Source organism: Siniperca chuatsi, linkage group LG3 (genome assembly GCF_020085105.1).
Source record: "Siniperca chuatsi isolate FFG_IHB_CAS linkage group LG3, ASM2008510v1, whole genome shotgun sequence".
NCBI classification, from domain to species: domain Eukaryota; kingdom Metazoa; phylum Chordata; class Actinopteri; order Centrarchiformes; family Sinipercidae; genus Siniperca; species Siniperca chuatsi.
Genome location: NC_058044.1, coordinates 9,430,938 through 9,446,509, shown reverse-complemented (window position 1 = coordinate 9,446,509; position 15,572 = coordinate 9,430,938). Strand labels below are relative to the sequence as shown.

Sequence of the window (15,572 nt, the reverse complement as noted above, 5' to 3'; positions counted from 1 at the left end):
GTGAACACTGACTATTTACCCATAGTTTGATAAATTATGAGAAGTTCCTACATATGGTTTAATGGAGTTTATTTTAGAATTGTTTGCTTCATTGGAAAATTAAACATCCATAAAATTAAGATAAGCCTGTTTGTTTCTATGCTTTTCAAAATATGAATAGTTTGCTGTTTTAGTTATTATTCAGGAATTAATTATCCCTTGAGGGCTGTCACACTCTTGTCTATCACTGTTGTTCATCTTCCCTCTTCTGTCTGTCTGTCTCTTTCTAAATTTCTCTTCTCTAGGTTCGAGACCAGGACATCCCAGTAAAGAGGAACCTTGTGCGTGTTATTGTCAATGTAGGTGACACCAATGACAATGCACCCTGGTTTATAGGCACACCATACTCTGGCCGTGTGTTTGAATCCGCAGCCGTAGGCTCGGCTGTGCTCCAAGTCACAGCTCTTGACAAAGACAAGGGCGATAACGCAGAGGTTGTCTACAGCATCGAATCAGGTAAATGCCACTCTGTTGTGCCACAATTTCCCTAGGTTTTTTTCTCACTGCAGAAAGCTTTCTTTGTAAAATAATGCAAATGAAATCAGCTCGTAAAAATGTATGAGTCATCCATGAGTCCTGCTGCCCACTGGATCGTGATCATGAATGGAATACTTTACAAAGAGTAGGAGAATATTGAAGACTCTGTCTAGAGGATCTCCAAATACTTGGGAGATGGGCAGATCCCCCCTCAGAATTTCCTACGATGGTTTTCTCCTACAATGAGCTGTTATATGACAACAAGAAACATGCGGATACTAGCTTTTTGTTAGAATACATGCATATTCGAAATATTCTGAGATAACTTAGTGTAATTGAATTGTAGCTTGCTTTGTTTTGAGTCAAACTGAGGACTTAAGGTGACTGGCTTGGAAAGGACATTAGCATTTCTGACTATCTAATGTTGAAGGGGGAAAACATTGACATTACAAATGCTTATCAATCACATCTTCCTGGAACAACAGCTAGAAAAATTAGGTTTTTGTTTTTTTACCATGTATGTTTTGCATTAATTGCCAGGCACATATCACAGGTCAGAATGAAAAACATTTCTAGTACAGCCACAGAAATATATTATTCTTTTGTCTTCTCTTTCTTACAGGAAATGTTGCGAATGCATTTGCCATTGACCCTGTTCTTGGGACAATTACAGTAGCCAAAGAGCTTGATCGTAGCAGCAAGACCATGTTTGAACTCACCGTTAAAGCATCTAATAACGGAATATCTCCACTGTCAGCTACAGCCACCGTACACATTGTGGTAACAGTTTCTGACAATGCAGCCCCCAGATTCACTGAAAAGGAGTTCTCTGCAGAAGTCAGTGAATCAGCCCATCCAGGAAGTTTTGTGAGCTTGGTCACAACTGTTAGCCAGTCGTCTGTTTTCTATCAAATAAAAGGTGGCAATATCAACAATGCATTTGATATAAACCCAAACTCAGGAGTGGTTGTGACCCAGAAAGCTTTAGATTATGAGATCATATCTCAATACAAGCTCATCATACAGGGCACCAACATGGCTGGACTTGCCAGCAACACGACACTTCTGATTCATCTAAAGGATGAAAATGACAATGCTCCAATCTTTCTCCAGAGGGAATTCAAAGGAGTAATCAGCGAGTCGGCTCCTGTCAACAGTGTTGTTCTGACCCATGAAAACACTCCCTTTGTCATCCGTGCCTCTGATGCTGATTGCGACCAGAATGCCATGCTCATCTATCAAATTGTCGAACCTTTTGCACATAACTATTTTGCCATTGACTCAAGCACCGGAGCCATCAGAATCACAACAGCTTTGGATTATGAACAGAGGAGTGTTTTCCGCTTCACAGTCCAGGTCCATGATCTAGGAATGCCACGCCTGTTTGCAGAGACAGCGGCCAACGTGACCATTGAAGTAATTGATGTTAATGACTGTTCTCCAGTTTTTAGCCAAGAACTGTACGAGACAACCGTCATAGTGCCAACATACAAAGGAGTGGAAGTCATTAAGGTCAACGCTACAGACTCAGACTCTGGGCCTAACTCCAAACTTCTCTTCTCTATCTCTGAGGGAAATATTGGTGATAAATTTAAAATAGATCCAATCACAGGCATAATCTCTATTCAGAATGTCACACAACTCAGGAGCAGATATGAATTAAAGGTGAGGGTTTCCGACGGTAGATTTGCCACTGTTGCTACAGTAAAGATAAATGTAAAGGAAAACAAGGAGAGTAAGCTGAAGTTCACCAGGGAGTCCTACAAAGCCTACATCCAAGAAAATTCTTCTGAGAAGAAAACACTAGCAGTCATTGCTGCTGTTGGGAACCAGGTGAACGAGCCTTTGTTTTACAAAATTTTGAACCCAGACAGCAGGTTTGAAATCAGCCGCACATCTGGAGTAATCTCAACCACTGGGATTCCATTCGATCGCGAGGCACAGGACACATTTGATATAGTTGTTGAGGTCACCAGAGAGGACAAATCTGAAGATGGGGCTCATGTTCTAGTAACTGTGACAGTGGAAGATATGAATGACAACAAACCTATGTTTGTGAACCTTCCCTATCATGCCCTGGTCCAGATGGACGCAGAGGAAGGCCAGATCATCCGACAAGTCACAGCAGTGGACAAAGACATGGGCCTGAATGCAGATATACATTATCTCCTGAAGGAACACCAGGAACACTTTCAAATTAGCCCCTCTGGTGAAATCTCCCTCAAAAAGAAATTTCAGAAGGAGTCACTTAACACAGACTTTGTCATTGTTGTTATGGCAAAGGATAATGGAGAGCCAGCACTCTCAGCAGAAGTAGAAGTGCCAATAACAGTGGTGAACAAAGCAATGCCTGTGTTTGAGAAGCCTTTTTACAGCATTGAAATCCCTGAAAACATTCAGTTACACACACCTGTGCTTCATGTACAGGCCAATGATTCTGAAGGCCCTCGTATTGTGTACACCATCTCTGAGGGAGATCCGTTCAGACAGTTCTCAATTGATTTCAACACAGGTGTAATTCATGTGATTCAGCCTCTGGACTTTGAGACACATCCTGCCTATAAATTAAATGTAAGAGCCACAGACTCTCTGACTGGAGCACACTCTGAAGTGTTTGTTGATATTATACTGGAAGATGTAAATGACAACACCCCTATGTTCCTGTCAAAGGCCTACTATGCCAATATTTCAGAGGCTGCTGTCATTGGTACATCCGTTTTGCAAGTTGATGCCAAAGATTCTGATACTGGTAATAACCAAGAACTATTCTTTCAGTTGGTTGAGGAAAAGGGGAAGAGTTCAGATTATTTCAGCATTGACCGTGACACAGGAATAATCTCTACAGCTCAAGTTCTTGATCATGAGGAGATCCAGCAGCACAAGTTGAGAGTCCGTGTTGTGGACGGAGGAGTTCCAGCCCTCTCTGGTGATGTCATTGTGACGATAGACGTTACCGACCTGAATGACAACGCTCCAATATTTACAGAGCACACTTACAAAACTACTGTTAGCGAATTGGCCCCACGTGGACACTTCATCACACAAGTCCAGGCATCTGATGCTGATAGCTCAGACTCTGATAACTTGGAGTTCTCCATTATATCCAGTAATGAGGATCTGAACTTTTCCATTGACAAACACACAGGCGCCATTGTCATTTCCAACCACCGTAGGCCACATATGCAGCCCTTTTACAACCTCAATATATCCGTATCAGACGGTGTATTCAGAAGCTCAGCCCTTGTCATGGTAACAGTTATTGGAGCCAACTTCCACAAGCCCACCTTCTCTCGGGTGGACTATGTCGTAGAGCTTGTTGAAAACTCACCTGTTGGTACCTTGGTAGCTGAAGCAAAGGCGACAGATGATGACGAAGGCATTTATGGGCAAATAACATACCAGATTGTCAATGACTTTGCAAAAGACAAGTTCTCTGTCAATGAAAAGGGAGAGATTTTCACTCTAGAGAGCCTTGATCGTGAGAATACCGTTGAGAAGGTTATTCCTATTTCTCTCATAGCTAAAGACGGCGGTGGAAAAGTAGGCTTTTGTATAGTCAATGTCATTCTCACAGATGTAAATGACAACGCCCCACAATTCAGGGCAGCTGACTACAAAGCCACTATTGCATCAGATGTCCCAAGGGGAACCTCTGTTGTTAAAATTGCTGCTTCAGACATGGATGAGGGAAGCAATGCTGACATTGAGTACACAATTGAAGCAGATGTTGAAAACGTGGAGGAGAACTTTGAAATCCACCCAACCTCTGGAGTCATTGTAACCAAAGAGAGTCTCATTGGACTTGAAAATGAGCTCTATGCATTCTTTGTAAGGGCGAAGGATACTGGGAATCCACCTAAACATTCTGTTGTACAGGTTTACATTAGGATTGTTGCACCAGAGACACCAATTCCCAAATTCACTGAACCACATTACCGCTATACAATTGCTGAAGACCTTCCCATTGGCACAGAGATCGATGTAATTCAGGCTGAGAGTGAGAAACCAGTCGTTTACAGCCTTGTGAAGGGCAACACTCCCGAGAGCAATGAAGATGAGGTGTTTGTTGTAGACAGAGACAGTGGAGCCTTGAAGCTTCAGAAAAGCCTTGACCATGAGACAACCAAATGGTACCAACTCACTTTGCTTTCCCAAACCAAACATGAGAACTATGAGATAGTGGCATCTGTAAATGTAAACATCCAAGTGAAAGATCTTAATGACAACAGACCTGTCTTTGAGTCTGACCCTTATGTGGCTGTCATTGTGGAAAACCTTCCAAGTGGAACTCAAGTGATCCAAGTCAAAGCCACCGACCAAGACTCTGGAACCAATGGCCATGTTGTTTACAGCCTCGACCCCAAGCAGAACTCGCAGGAGATCTCTGAGCTGTTTGCTGTTAATAGTGAAACAGGATGGGTGACCACCTTAAAAGAGCTAGACCGCGAAAAGATGAACAAATACACAATCGCTGTCCTAGCCACAGACCAAGGCGACAAAGTACAACACGTTACTGGCACCAGAGTGGAGGTAACAGTTGCTGATGTGAATGACAACCCACCCCGCTTCACTGCAGAGATCTACAAAGGCACAGTCAGTGAAGATGACCCTCCTCCCAGTGGGGTGATTGCTATCCTCAGCACCACAGATGATGATTCTGAGGACATCAATAAACAAGTGAACTACTTCATCACAGGTGGGCATTTATTATTTTGTGAAACAGATAATTAGTAAGCCCAGAGAGTTTACTTCCTACTCCTTTGTGTAATAGTTTTTCATAAACAGAGCTTAGGGGGGATTATCCGTTTATGCCACTTAATATGTTGATAATATCTCATCTTTGAAACATTACACAGTCCTATTATCTGTTAGGAGTCTGAGTTATTGCCTAATCTGCTGAAGCTCAAGGCAACTATTTAGGTCATCAGAATACAAAAATGTATAATTATCTGAATAATGCTATGAAATAGAGTGGGGAAAAATACTTCCTTTGGTGCTAATTAGCAAGTGTGAATAACAATGCCAAGTCTGGAAATATCAAGAGGAATCAAAAACCAGTACTATCATTAGTTCATGTACATTTTCTGTTGTTTCTTGGTGTGCAGGATTGCTTGTGTACCAAACATATTTGATTTAAAAGTAAGGATTTGCTTTGTGAAGTAGTGATGAATACTTAAAAGATGATTTCAGTAAATATTAATTGATATTTAGTGGAATGTAGTTTAAAATTCAGGACAGATCCTTATCCTTGTTTCTTTTTAATGACTCAGGCTGCTTCCTGCTTCTGAGTTGTTGATCATTCTGAAGTGGTATATTTCTTTTTAACACCAAACAGGAGGGGATCCACTTGGCCAATTTGCCATTGAACACATTCAGAATGAATGGAAGGTCTCTGTCAGAAAGCCCTTGGACCGTGAAGAGAAGGACAATTATCTACTTAACATTACTGCCAGTGATGGCATCTTCACTGCCAAAGCCGTTGTGGAGGTCAAGGTGCTGGATGCCAATGACAACAGCCCTGTATGCGAAAAGGTAAAGTCCATTTTTTTCTCGACTTTGTTGTAATTTCAGCACTTAATTTCAGTTTGTTGTACCCTTTTTCTTCCTGGTATTCACTTTAATTTCTTCCCATCTTCCATCTTCCTCTTACTCCATCTGTCCCTCAGTCCCTATACAGTGAGAGTGTCCCAGAGGACTCCCCTGCCAGCAGGCTCATCTTGCAGATCTCTGCCATAGATGCTGACATCCGCTCAAACGCCCAAATCTCTTATGAACTCCAGGGAGTTGGATCTGAATTGTTCATCATTGACTCTGATACAGGTGTGTATCTGTGTGTTAACAGGAATGGATGCAAATGCTTTTTTTTATTTGTCTTCCTGTATGTGTGTGAACTATTATCAGAAATGGAGAAGGCAAACATGTTTTCTTGTGCCCAGTTGTTATTTACTTATTCATGAACATTTACCTGCGGTGCAACTGAAAGACCCACAGTAGCACTAAAATACAGAGTTGCACACTTAAATTGAATTTATGACTGCTATACTTCTTGTCTTCAAATAATTTCTTCTGAGAGACCCTCTAAATCAGACTTGCCATCTGGGTGCTTTTTTTGTTGAAAAAAACAACAAAGAAAAACTATCAGTTATAACTGTCAGTTAATTACCACCAACCTGATTTTAAAATAAATGCTAAGTAAAAGCATGAAAGGACAAAACAAACTAAGCCAATGGATTTAAACAGCTATACAACACATCTGCTGCTGCATAGAATCCCTAAGTAATGACAAAATTCAGCCAGACTGACACCAATGCAGACAATAAGGTAACAATACCATCCAGTTGTCTTTTGGCAACCCTTGATATTGAGTTTCCAGCAGCAGTGCTACTGTTATGGAGAGGGTATGTTATTTTATTTTATTTTTTGCAGTACAGACAAGTAGGATTATTGCAGATGAGGACCACCAAGAGGCTCTGGAGTTTTCCAGAGAGGTTGTGGTAATGTTGGCTGCCTCACATCCCAGGACACTTCCAGGCTGCTATTAGCTGCCAACTCTGAGGGGTTCCTTCATCAGCCTGCTCTCTTTGCCATTTTCTCCCTCCTCTTGGGCTTCAATTACTTATTTATTCCCCTCTTCTCTGTCTTGAAAGCTGTTAGTTGTTTGGATGCTTTTCATTTGGTTAGTAGACAGTAGACAAGGGGGATACAGTGCTTTAGAGTATACATGGTTTGTCCTCTTATACATAAACTCAATCCCTTGATTAATGTCTTACAGGTATTGTATGTAAATTGATTGGTTTTATGTTGTTCTTTAAATAGCAAATGACACCCTTCTACTCTCCAAAGAGTGTGTGTCTTTGTGTTTGTATATTTTGGTCAAAATAGTTCTGTCTCACCTTCAGGGGAGTTGAAGACCTTACAGCCCCTGGACCGAGAGGTGCAAGACGAGCACAGGTTCAAAGTGCGGGCGGTGGACGGAGGAGGGCGGTACTGCGAGGCTGACATCCACATCACTGTGGAAGACGTCAACGACAACCCGCCACAGTTCTCATCCGACCCCTACACCATTACAGTCTTCGAGAATACAGAGATGGGCACATATGTGGCAAAACTGCTGGCAAACGATATCGATACTGGTGAGTCCTCAGGCAAAATTTTTGACCATCAGCAAATAATTGGTTAAAGAATCAGACAGCTGTACTGCTTTTGCTTTGCTTTCTGTTTCAGCCATTTTGGCAAAAACTTTACCACTAAAAATTCCTGACAGTGATAAACAAAAGCAGGCTTCTCATTTCTAGCCAGCAACTGTCCATTCTGCTGCCTAAAATGACACCTTACCAGCTGTAGTTAGCTAGCTAGTTAAGCTAACATTAGCTTCATGAGTTGGTTTAAAGCACTGTCTCTGACTGACTTTGTAATGATTCAGACTGACTTTTTAATGTCTCCGGCTGACCTGTTTTAAAACGAGAACCCCGTGAAAAGGGTCTTAAATCTGCATAAATATGTCCTAGGCAAAAAGCCAGCATCCTGAATTTAGTTTTGGAAAGTAAAAAAAAAAAAAAAAGACACCACCCTTTAAATGCTGAGTATCGATTTACTACAGCCCTGTGCACACTGCTGTCACAGTTGCTAAGCCATGATTCGACTATCGCAGTTCGAGGGAGGGGATTAGTCAATTAATCAAAAGATTCAGATTTTGAAATCAATAATTTTAATTAATGATTCATAATTTTAATTTTTACATTTATAAATTAAATGTTAAAGATTTAGTTTGAAAAGAAATCCCTTATTTTAAAGTCTCATACAAGATGTCAAACCCCTATATTGCCCATTATTGCCTAAATTATATTAGGTTGTACAAAGTGTATACAAAGACGTGTGCAATTTAAAAGATAATGTTTTCACAATGATATAAATTCTCACTGGTAATACTAACTAATCTGATTAGTAATCATCAGTCATCAAATATGGAGCTAGAAATAGCAAATTGTTACCTTGTGAGCATTAAAATGGCTTTTTACCTGAAGACTTCCTTTTTAAATATCTTTTCAGTACTTTACTTACTTACTTTCAGTAATATTAAAACTATGTTTTAAATGAACATTTCAGAGCTCTTGTTGATGCCATAGAAAGTTAATTGTGAGGCAATAAGCTGAAAAATGGCTGTACCTAATGCGTAAAATGCAATTAATGGCAAACAAAAGCATTACTCAAGGTCACAATAAAAAGAAAGCATTTGTGATTCAAGAATATACCTTTAAAAGGTTTTTAGCATCATGCTATACAATATGCATATGCATCTTGGCTAAATGCTGACTCACAATGAACAGGTTATTATCTTTCCTTTATGCAACCACACACTACACTAAATGGCAAGAAGGAGGGATAACAAATGTTGAATTTCATGAATGATCAACCTCTCAAATTAAAAGCTCCATTACACTCTAATGAAATTCTTCTCTCTTCAAGCTGAATTCTCAAAAGGGCTGATTGCAATTTTCCATTTGCCTGGTACAAAGCCACAGGGCCCCATATTTATCTGCGGCGTCTTCACCTTTCAGCAAGCATTACCAACCCACTGAGAGGCTCACATGTGGCTAAGACTGAGAACTTAAACCATGTAGTTAAACAGTCATTTAAGCTCCTTGAGACTTTATCCAGGAAGCTATTGGACCCTGCCATTCCAGATTACACCTTTAGTTTAGTGGAGCAGGACATTGTAGCTTGAAGGACCATTTCAGCCTGTTTACTGTCAGAGAATTGACGTCCTCTCTTCCTATTTCCCTGTTTCACTCCCTTGTTTTGGGTGGACTGACAGCTTGACAGAATGAAAGGGATGCTAGAATTGGGTCCCTCAGAGAGAAACTTTAGATGGTGAAAGGAAAGCGCTGGTATTAACACATTTCTTCCCTGAGGCTTTTCTGGCACAAATTTGCCTCAAATCTTGAATATCAAGGATAAGGGCACTTGAAGGAGGGGTGGAGAAAAAAAGGTGCTCCCTGCAGTTTAGCCAGGGGCAATAATTATTTAGAGGTACACTGAGTGAAAGCATAAGGGGATTTGATTAGTATTTCTCTCACACGTGTGGATATCGCACACATTGAGGGTTCTTTTTTTGTGTCAGTCTAGTATTTTTTGATTGGTGCAAGCTTGAAGCACAACTGGCAAGTCCCAAGCAGCATGTAGAGTGTACAAGAAAAATAGGCGTTGTAGCTTTGACCCAGTTCACTCAGGCTTCAGTCAACTGTCTTTGCAGCCAACCATCAAAATGTGAAGCTTAATGTAACCCTCCTCCTAAGAGAAAAGAATTGCTTTATCCTCCATCAATATTTGACTCTGCATATCTCTGCGAGGACTCATTCTTGGCATTGGCTGCTGTGCGCCATAGCCTCTATGATCCGCCTGCCCATTTGGCTTGAAGATGTTTGATACTTACCCACATTGCTGCTCCTTGCAGACTGCTGTTACAATATCTAAAAGGCAGCACTTATCAGTGTGGAATGGTTATGAACCAGACAAACAGACCCAAGCTGGTGCCCTTGATCTTTGATAAACTAAAGTTATGCAGTACACATTCCTTCACTGATTCTGATTTGTCCTTTATCACTCTGCCTGGATCTGAGTGTCTCTCTTTGCCCTCTGTGCTGCGTTGCCGTTATTTTCTCCATTCGATTTCTCATGTTGCTCCATTGTGGAATCATTGCGCCAGATTCATACAAGTTCTTGACAATCTTGCCTCCAATACTGTAGAGAAAGATGTCTTAAAGTACCAGCTCTCCTCAAAATGAAATCTGTCTGTGTTGCTTTAAAGATCAGTGTGCAGCGTGTTTGCTTTTAGCAATACATTACAGAGTTTTACATGAATAAAGGTGCTGTACAACATTGTTGTTTATATAGGGTTGCAACTAACGAATTATTTGTATCAATTATTCTGCTGATTATTTTCTTGATTAATCGCTTAATTGTTTTGTTGTAAAATTGTAAAATTTTAGAAAATAGCAAAAAATGCCCATTATAATTTTCTACAGGTAATGTATTCAAATTTCTTGTTTTATTCAACCACCAGTCTAAAACCCAAAGATATTCAGTTTACTATCGAATATGACAAAGACGTTGCATATTAATTTTCTATCAATTGGCTAATCATTTGATATTAAACATCCAGCCATGGAACTGAGATGAGCATAAAATCATATGTGTATGAGGAAATATAGCCAATTGAGATGAAGTACAATTCACTTAACCACCATTAAGCAATTGTCTCAAGGATCAGACCAGATAAAAGTGATGGGAAACCATATAAGCAGGACTCCCCATGGTAGTCTCTCCAGCACGATAATGAGATCCACGGAGGATGGGGGCACTTACCTGATAAATGGGAATATAATAGCATATTCCAAATGGGTCCACCTGCAGAAAGGCATTATGATTATTATTGTGATCCGTCTCTGTCTTGTTGCTGGGAGCGTCTTGCTAGTGGGAGGACATGAGTTATGAGGATGGCATGGATTAGACGTTTACAGCTCCTGTTTATCAGAGGTTGTGTGAAAGATGGATGTTTTGGGACGAGAATAGAAGGTGACGATTTTAATCATTCAAGAATCAATACATCAATATAAGAATCAATATGCCTGTTTACGCCCAGTACTTAAAGGAGTATTTCTGTTGATGTGGCTGTCAATATTATTGGTGAGGATAACATTTTACTCACAAGCTTAATTGCTGAGATGTGGGTAGTAGGGCAGGCAACAAGAGCAGACAGACAATCTGAGAGGTTGTAAACTGAGAGGTATCACATCATAACGAACAGGAATGATTGAAAACTAGAAAAATAAGATTCACGTTGCAAAAAAACTGAATTGTCCTTTGAATGTCTGTCATTCCAGGTCTTAACAGTGACATCCTCTACTCATTGGTCGATTCTGTTGATGGATTTTTCTCAATTGACGAGCACACTGGTGTAATAAGCCTGGAGCGTCCCCTGGACCGCGAGGTGCAGTCGGTATATGAACTGAAGGCCCGTGCCAGTGACCAGGGCTCCCCACGTCTCTCCTCGCTGTGCCAGGTGGTGATCTCCGTCCTGGACATCAACGACAATCCACCAGTGTTTGAGCACCGTGAATACACGGCTACCGTGTCTGAGGACGTAGTGGTGGGCACACAGGTGCTCAGAGTACAGGCAGCAAGCCGGGACACGGAGGCTAATGGAGAGATCTCTTACAGCATCATCAGTGGGAATGAGCATGGCATGTTCAGCGTGGACCCGCGCACTGGTATGTGGTAGCATGAAATAGATAGAATATAGCTTAGATTTGACTGTGTTCTCAGCTTTCTCCCTATTGGTGGTTTAGCAAAAGTTCTAATCCAATTATATTTGATATTGAATTCTGAAAAAAACTTCATCATTTTACAAAATTAGATTAAAATTTTACTGTCACCACGTGGGTTAAAGTTACCCTGTGGAGTTTTTGACCACTAGTAGTACTGTGGAGCAATTTTTATACAAGTGGGTCCATATTTTGTTTATATTGTGTATGCACATGAGGAAGCACATTCCTGCCCAGGTTTCCCACTATTCCATTGATCAACAGTTGGTATTGGTAGCACGCAAAGAAGTATAACAATGCGCCAACAAAGGCAGTGAAGAAGAAGACTGCTAGCAAGCAAACTATGCACAACTGTTTTTATAAATCGTCTTTTTGCAAACTGTTTTATGAGGAAGGAAATACATTTATCAGGTTTGTTAGGCTTCAAGGATACACACCACAGATTCTTTTGTTAACAAAGTTAAACATCAAGAGCCTCATCGCCCATACCATTCAATTGTTGTTGAGTCTACATAGTCTGCATTCCTGTCTTAACATCATGATGGCATCATGCTAACTTGCCATGGGTACAAATAACCAAAATATTGCAGAATCATTAAGCAATCCCAAACACCTATCCTGTGTGAATTTTTACAAATGAAAAAACATTTGCAAATAAAACTAATTGCAAACCATGTTCAACCATCACTGAATTTCAAAAACAACACACTGTTTTGTTTCAAGCTGGACTGTGATTGGCTAGCTGCATGGCTGCAACGGGACACCAAAGAAAACAAGTTATTCTGTTGTCTAGCTGTAAGCAGCAGTGCAAGTTAAAGCAGCTGAGCCAAGCATAACTTTTGAATTTCAGCTGAAAATGTTTGCATGTAGAGTTATAAACCAGTTGACAAACATTAGGACAGGAGCAAAAAAGGAATGACTAACAGTGGGTTACCCCTCTGCAAAAACATGCTGCAAATACAATACATAAAAAAAGAAGCACAGTGGTTGTCATCACATTGATTTGTGCTTTTTTGTGGTGCACTGTGGGTTTTTTTATATGTAGATACTATATTGGTATTGAAGTGGGAATTCTTGTAACATGACACCAGCTCTCCCTACCTCTCTGACTTCTGCTGTTTCTCTGTCCTCAGGCGACATCTTTGTGATTGAGCCGTTGGACTACGAGGTCTCCCATGAATACTACATAACCATAGAGGCTACAGATGGTGGCTCACCACCGCTCAGCGACATGGCCACTGTGAACATCAACCTGACTGATGTCAATGACAACAGACCTGCCTTCAGCCAGGACGTCTACACAGCCGTCGTCAGTGAGGACACTGAGCTGGGAAAGACTGTGATGGCGGTAAGAATATACAGACTATCTTTAGGGACATGTTTACATTCAGTAGGTGCTTGTTGTGGGGCAATAGCCCATAATTACTATAAAAGTGCATGTAGGTGAAAGACATTTTTCATCTCACTTCAGCTAAATCTGTCAGTTCGTTCACCTTCTCACTCAGTCGTTCATTAACTCCCTCACCGCCTTTCTCCTCTATACCCATTACTCACTGCATACACTATCACATATCTGCACCTGTGGCAAATCACCATCTGGTGGCACAGCTAAATTAGGGCCAATGCTCTTCATGCTCACTGCACCCCTGTTCTCGTGCATTATCTGACACACGTGCTCAAACAGTTTAGAATAAAGGCATTTGACTCATTAAGCCCCTATCCAAGATAAGGTATTTTCTATCTTTTGCATGTTAAATTTTCATTCCACGTATTCCTGTCTACCTCCACTGCCCACCTCTTGTCCCTCCACTCATAAAAGACCTCTTATGGCTTATGACCATTTATCTGTGTCTAATGTACCTGAATATAAATTATCCATCAGAAAGATAGATTTTAATACCTGCCAGTTTCAGCTTTAGAATCATGCTTTAAAGCCCCTGAGAACTTTATTTCAAATCCAACATATTTCTCTCTAACAATAAATATTGATAAATAAACAATTAATGATTCAGTAATAATTCAGTAAAAAAAAAAACATCCTTAGTTATTATTTCTTAAGAGTTTAACACTCAGAAACCTGGTTCATTTGCTTCATCAGAAATCTGTGGGTGTGGTTTTCAACAATCCACCAACAGTCATCAGATTTTAATTCAAATGTTGCTAAATCCTGATTGGTGCATAAAATTATATGACCTCAGATTTTTTCCAAATCACCCACCCACTTTAAACTAGGGCACAGGCAGAAGCACACATGTAGAAATCACTCCTGTGAAATAACCAGATTTCTTCTAAACTTATATATATGTATATATTAATTGTGTGTTCATATTGGACCCCATCGATCATAGTAAGAAGCTAATTGAGAAAATAGGTTTTTAGGGCCTTTAACACTTATGCAAATACTTGAAGCCATCTTCATTGATTGTTGATTGATCATTGTTTTGATTGTGTGATTGATTCAAAGGTGATGGCTGAGGATTTTGATGGGCCTTCTTACGATCACGTGCGGTACTCCATCGTGGATGGTAACCAAGGCAGCCCCTTCACCATTGATCCGATCAGAGGAGAGCTGAAAGTTGCTCGCCAGCTGGACAGAGAGAGAGTAAGAGAAACTGCAGATACAATGCTGACTGCACACATAGAGATTAATCCACTGAGGAACTAATTGCACTATATGCAGAATCCAATCAGAGTCATGTCAGGCCTAATAGGAAGCTTGTTTACTGATCTTCGTTGCATTCTTGCTTACAAAAGCAGCTTTGCCTGTATGGTAATTCTCTCTCTCTTTTTCTCAGACTTCAGGGTACACTCTGATGGTGGTAGCCTCAGACAACGGGGTGCCACCACTTTCTAGCAGCGCCATGATCAACATTGACATCTCAGACGTCAACGACAACCCGCCACTTTTCTCCCAGGCCAACTACAGCCTCATCATCCAGGTGAAAGGGGCGAAAGGGGTCAGTGTAGATGGCTGATTAGAGTTGGAGAAGATGAGAATGAGGTATATGGAAACGGAGAAAGAGAGGGGGAGGTGTAGGGGGGATTGCAGTGGACACAGAGAGAGGGATTAGCAGGGAGAAATAATGGGAGGCTGTGCGACTAGAATGTCAAGAAGCAAGTAGGAGGACGGAGCAAGAACAGCGTTAAGGACAGGGGAGAAAGAAGGAGGGTGGGGGAAATGAAAGACAGAGGCTGCATCTTAAGTATAAGAATGCAGATGAGGGATGGACGAGCAGGACTGTAAGGCAGGAGTGATAAAGAGTGTGAATGTGCAAGATACTAAGCTGATAGTGGATGGTTGACTGGAGGAAAGGGAAAATGTGTAAGAAAGAGAAGACTGAAATGAGATGCACCTGTATTCCAGTTTGGAAAATTGGAAAATAATGAATCCAAAGGTAGAGGGGAAGATGATTTGTTTCCAGTTTTCCTGTCTGTTTAGAAAACTGAAAAAACAATTTAAGAGATACTGTGAGGAGGCAATATGCACATTGAACACAGCTCAAGCACTTCAGGATGAAACATTGTTTTGCCTCTGAAAAAATCCTAACTGGCTTTATTTTACTCACTATGGAGCCTTGATCAAAGTGAAGCCCAAAATCACACTAAAACAGAACACACACAAAAACACAGGGCACATACTGTACACACCACCAGGAATATCAAGAGTTTTTGTCAACACTAGAGAATAAAAGTGAGTTTTGAGTTGGGACTTGAAAGAGTCAACAGAAGGGA

General features: G+C 40.8%; 1 protein-coding gene across 10 annotated transcripts in view; it reads left to right on the top strand.

Moving 5' to 3' along the window:
* fat1a (FAT atypical cadherin 1a) overlaps positions 1-15,572 on the top strand; it is a 79,420-nt gene that overhangs the window by 49,767 nt on the left and 14,081 nt on the right. For all 10 annotated transcript variants that reach the window (XR_006377065.1, XR_006377064.1, XM_044188241.1 and 7 more), the window contains 9 exons: positions 285-495; positions 1,139-5,212; positions 5,852-6,048; positions 6,183-6,336; positions 7,416-7,649; positions 11,400-11,786; positions 12,974-13,188; positions 14,305-14,442; positions 14,636-14,779. Coding sequence is in view for 8 of the 10 variants with exons in the window: in XM_044188241.1 (XP_044044176.1) it covers positions 285-495; positions 1,139-5,212; positions 5,852-6,048; positions 6,183-6,336; positions 7,416-7,649; positions 11,400-11,786; positions 12,974-13,188; positions 14,305-14,442; positions 14,636-14,779 (5,754 nt within the window). In the remaining 2 variants the exon portion in view is untranslated. The remainder of the gene's footprint in view (positions 1-284; positions 496-1,138; positions 5,213-5,851; positions 6,049-6,182; positions 6,337-7,415; positions 7,650-11,399; positions 11,787-12,973; positions 13,189-14,304; positions 14,443-14,635; positions 14,780-15,572) is intronic.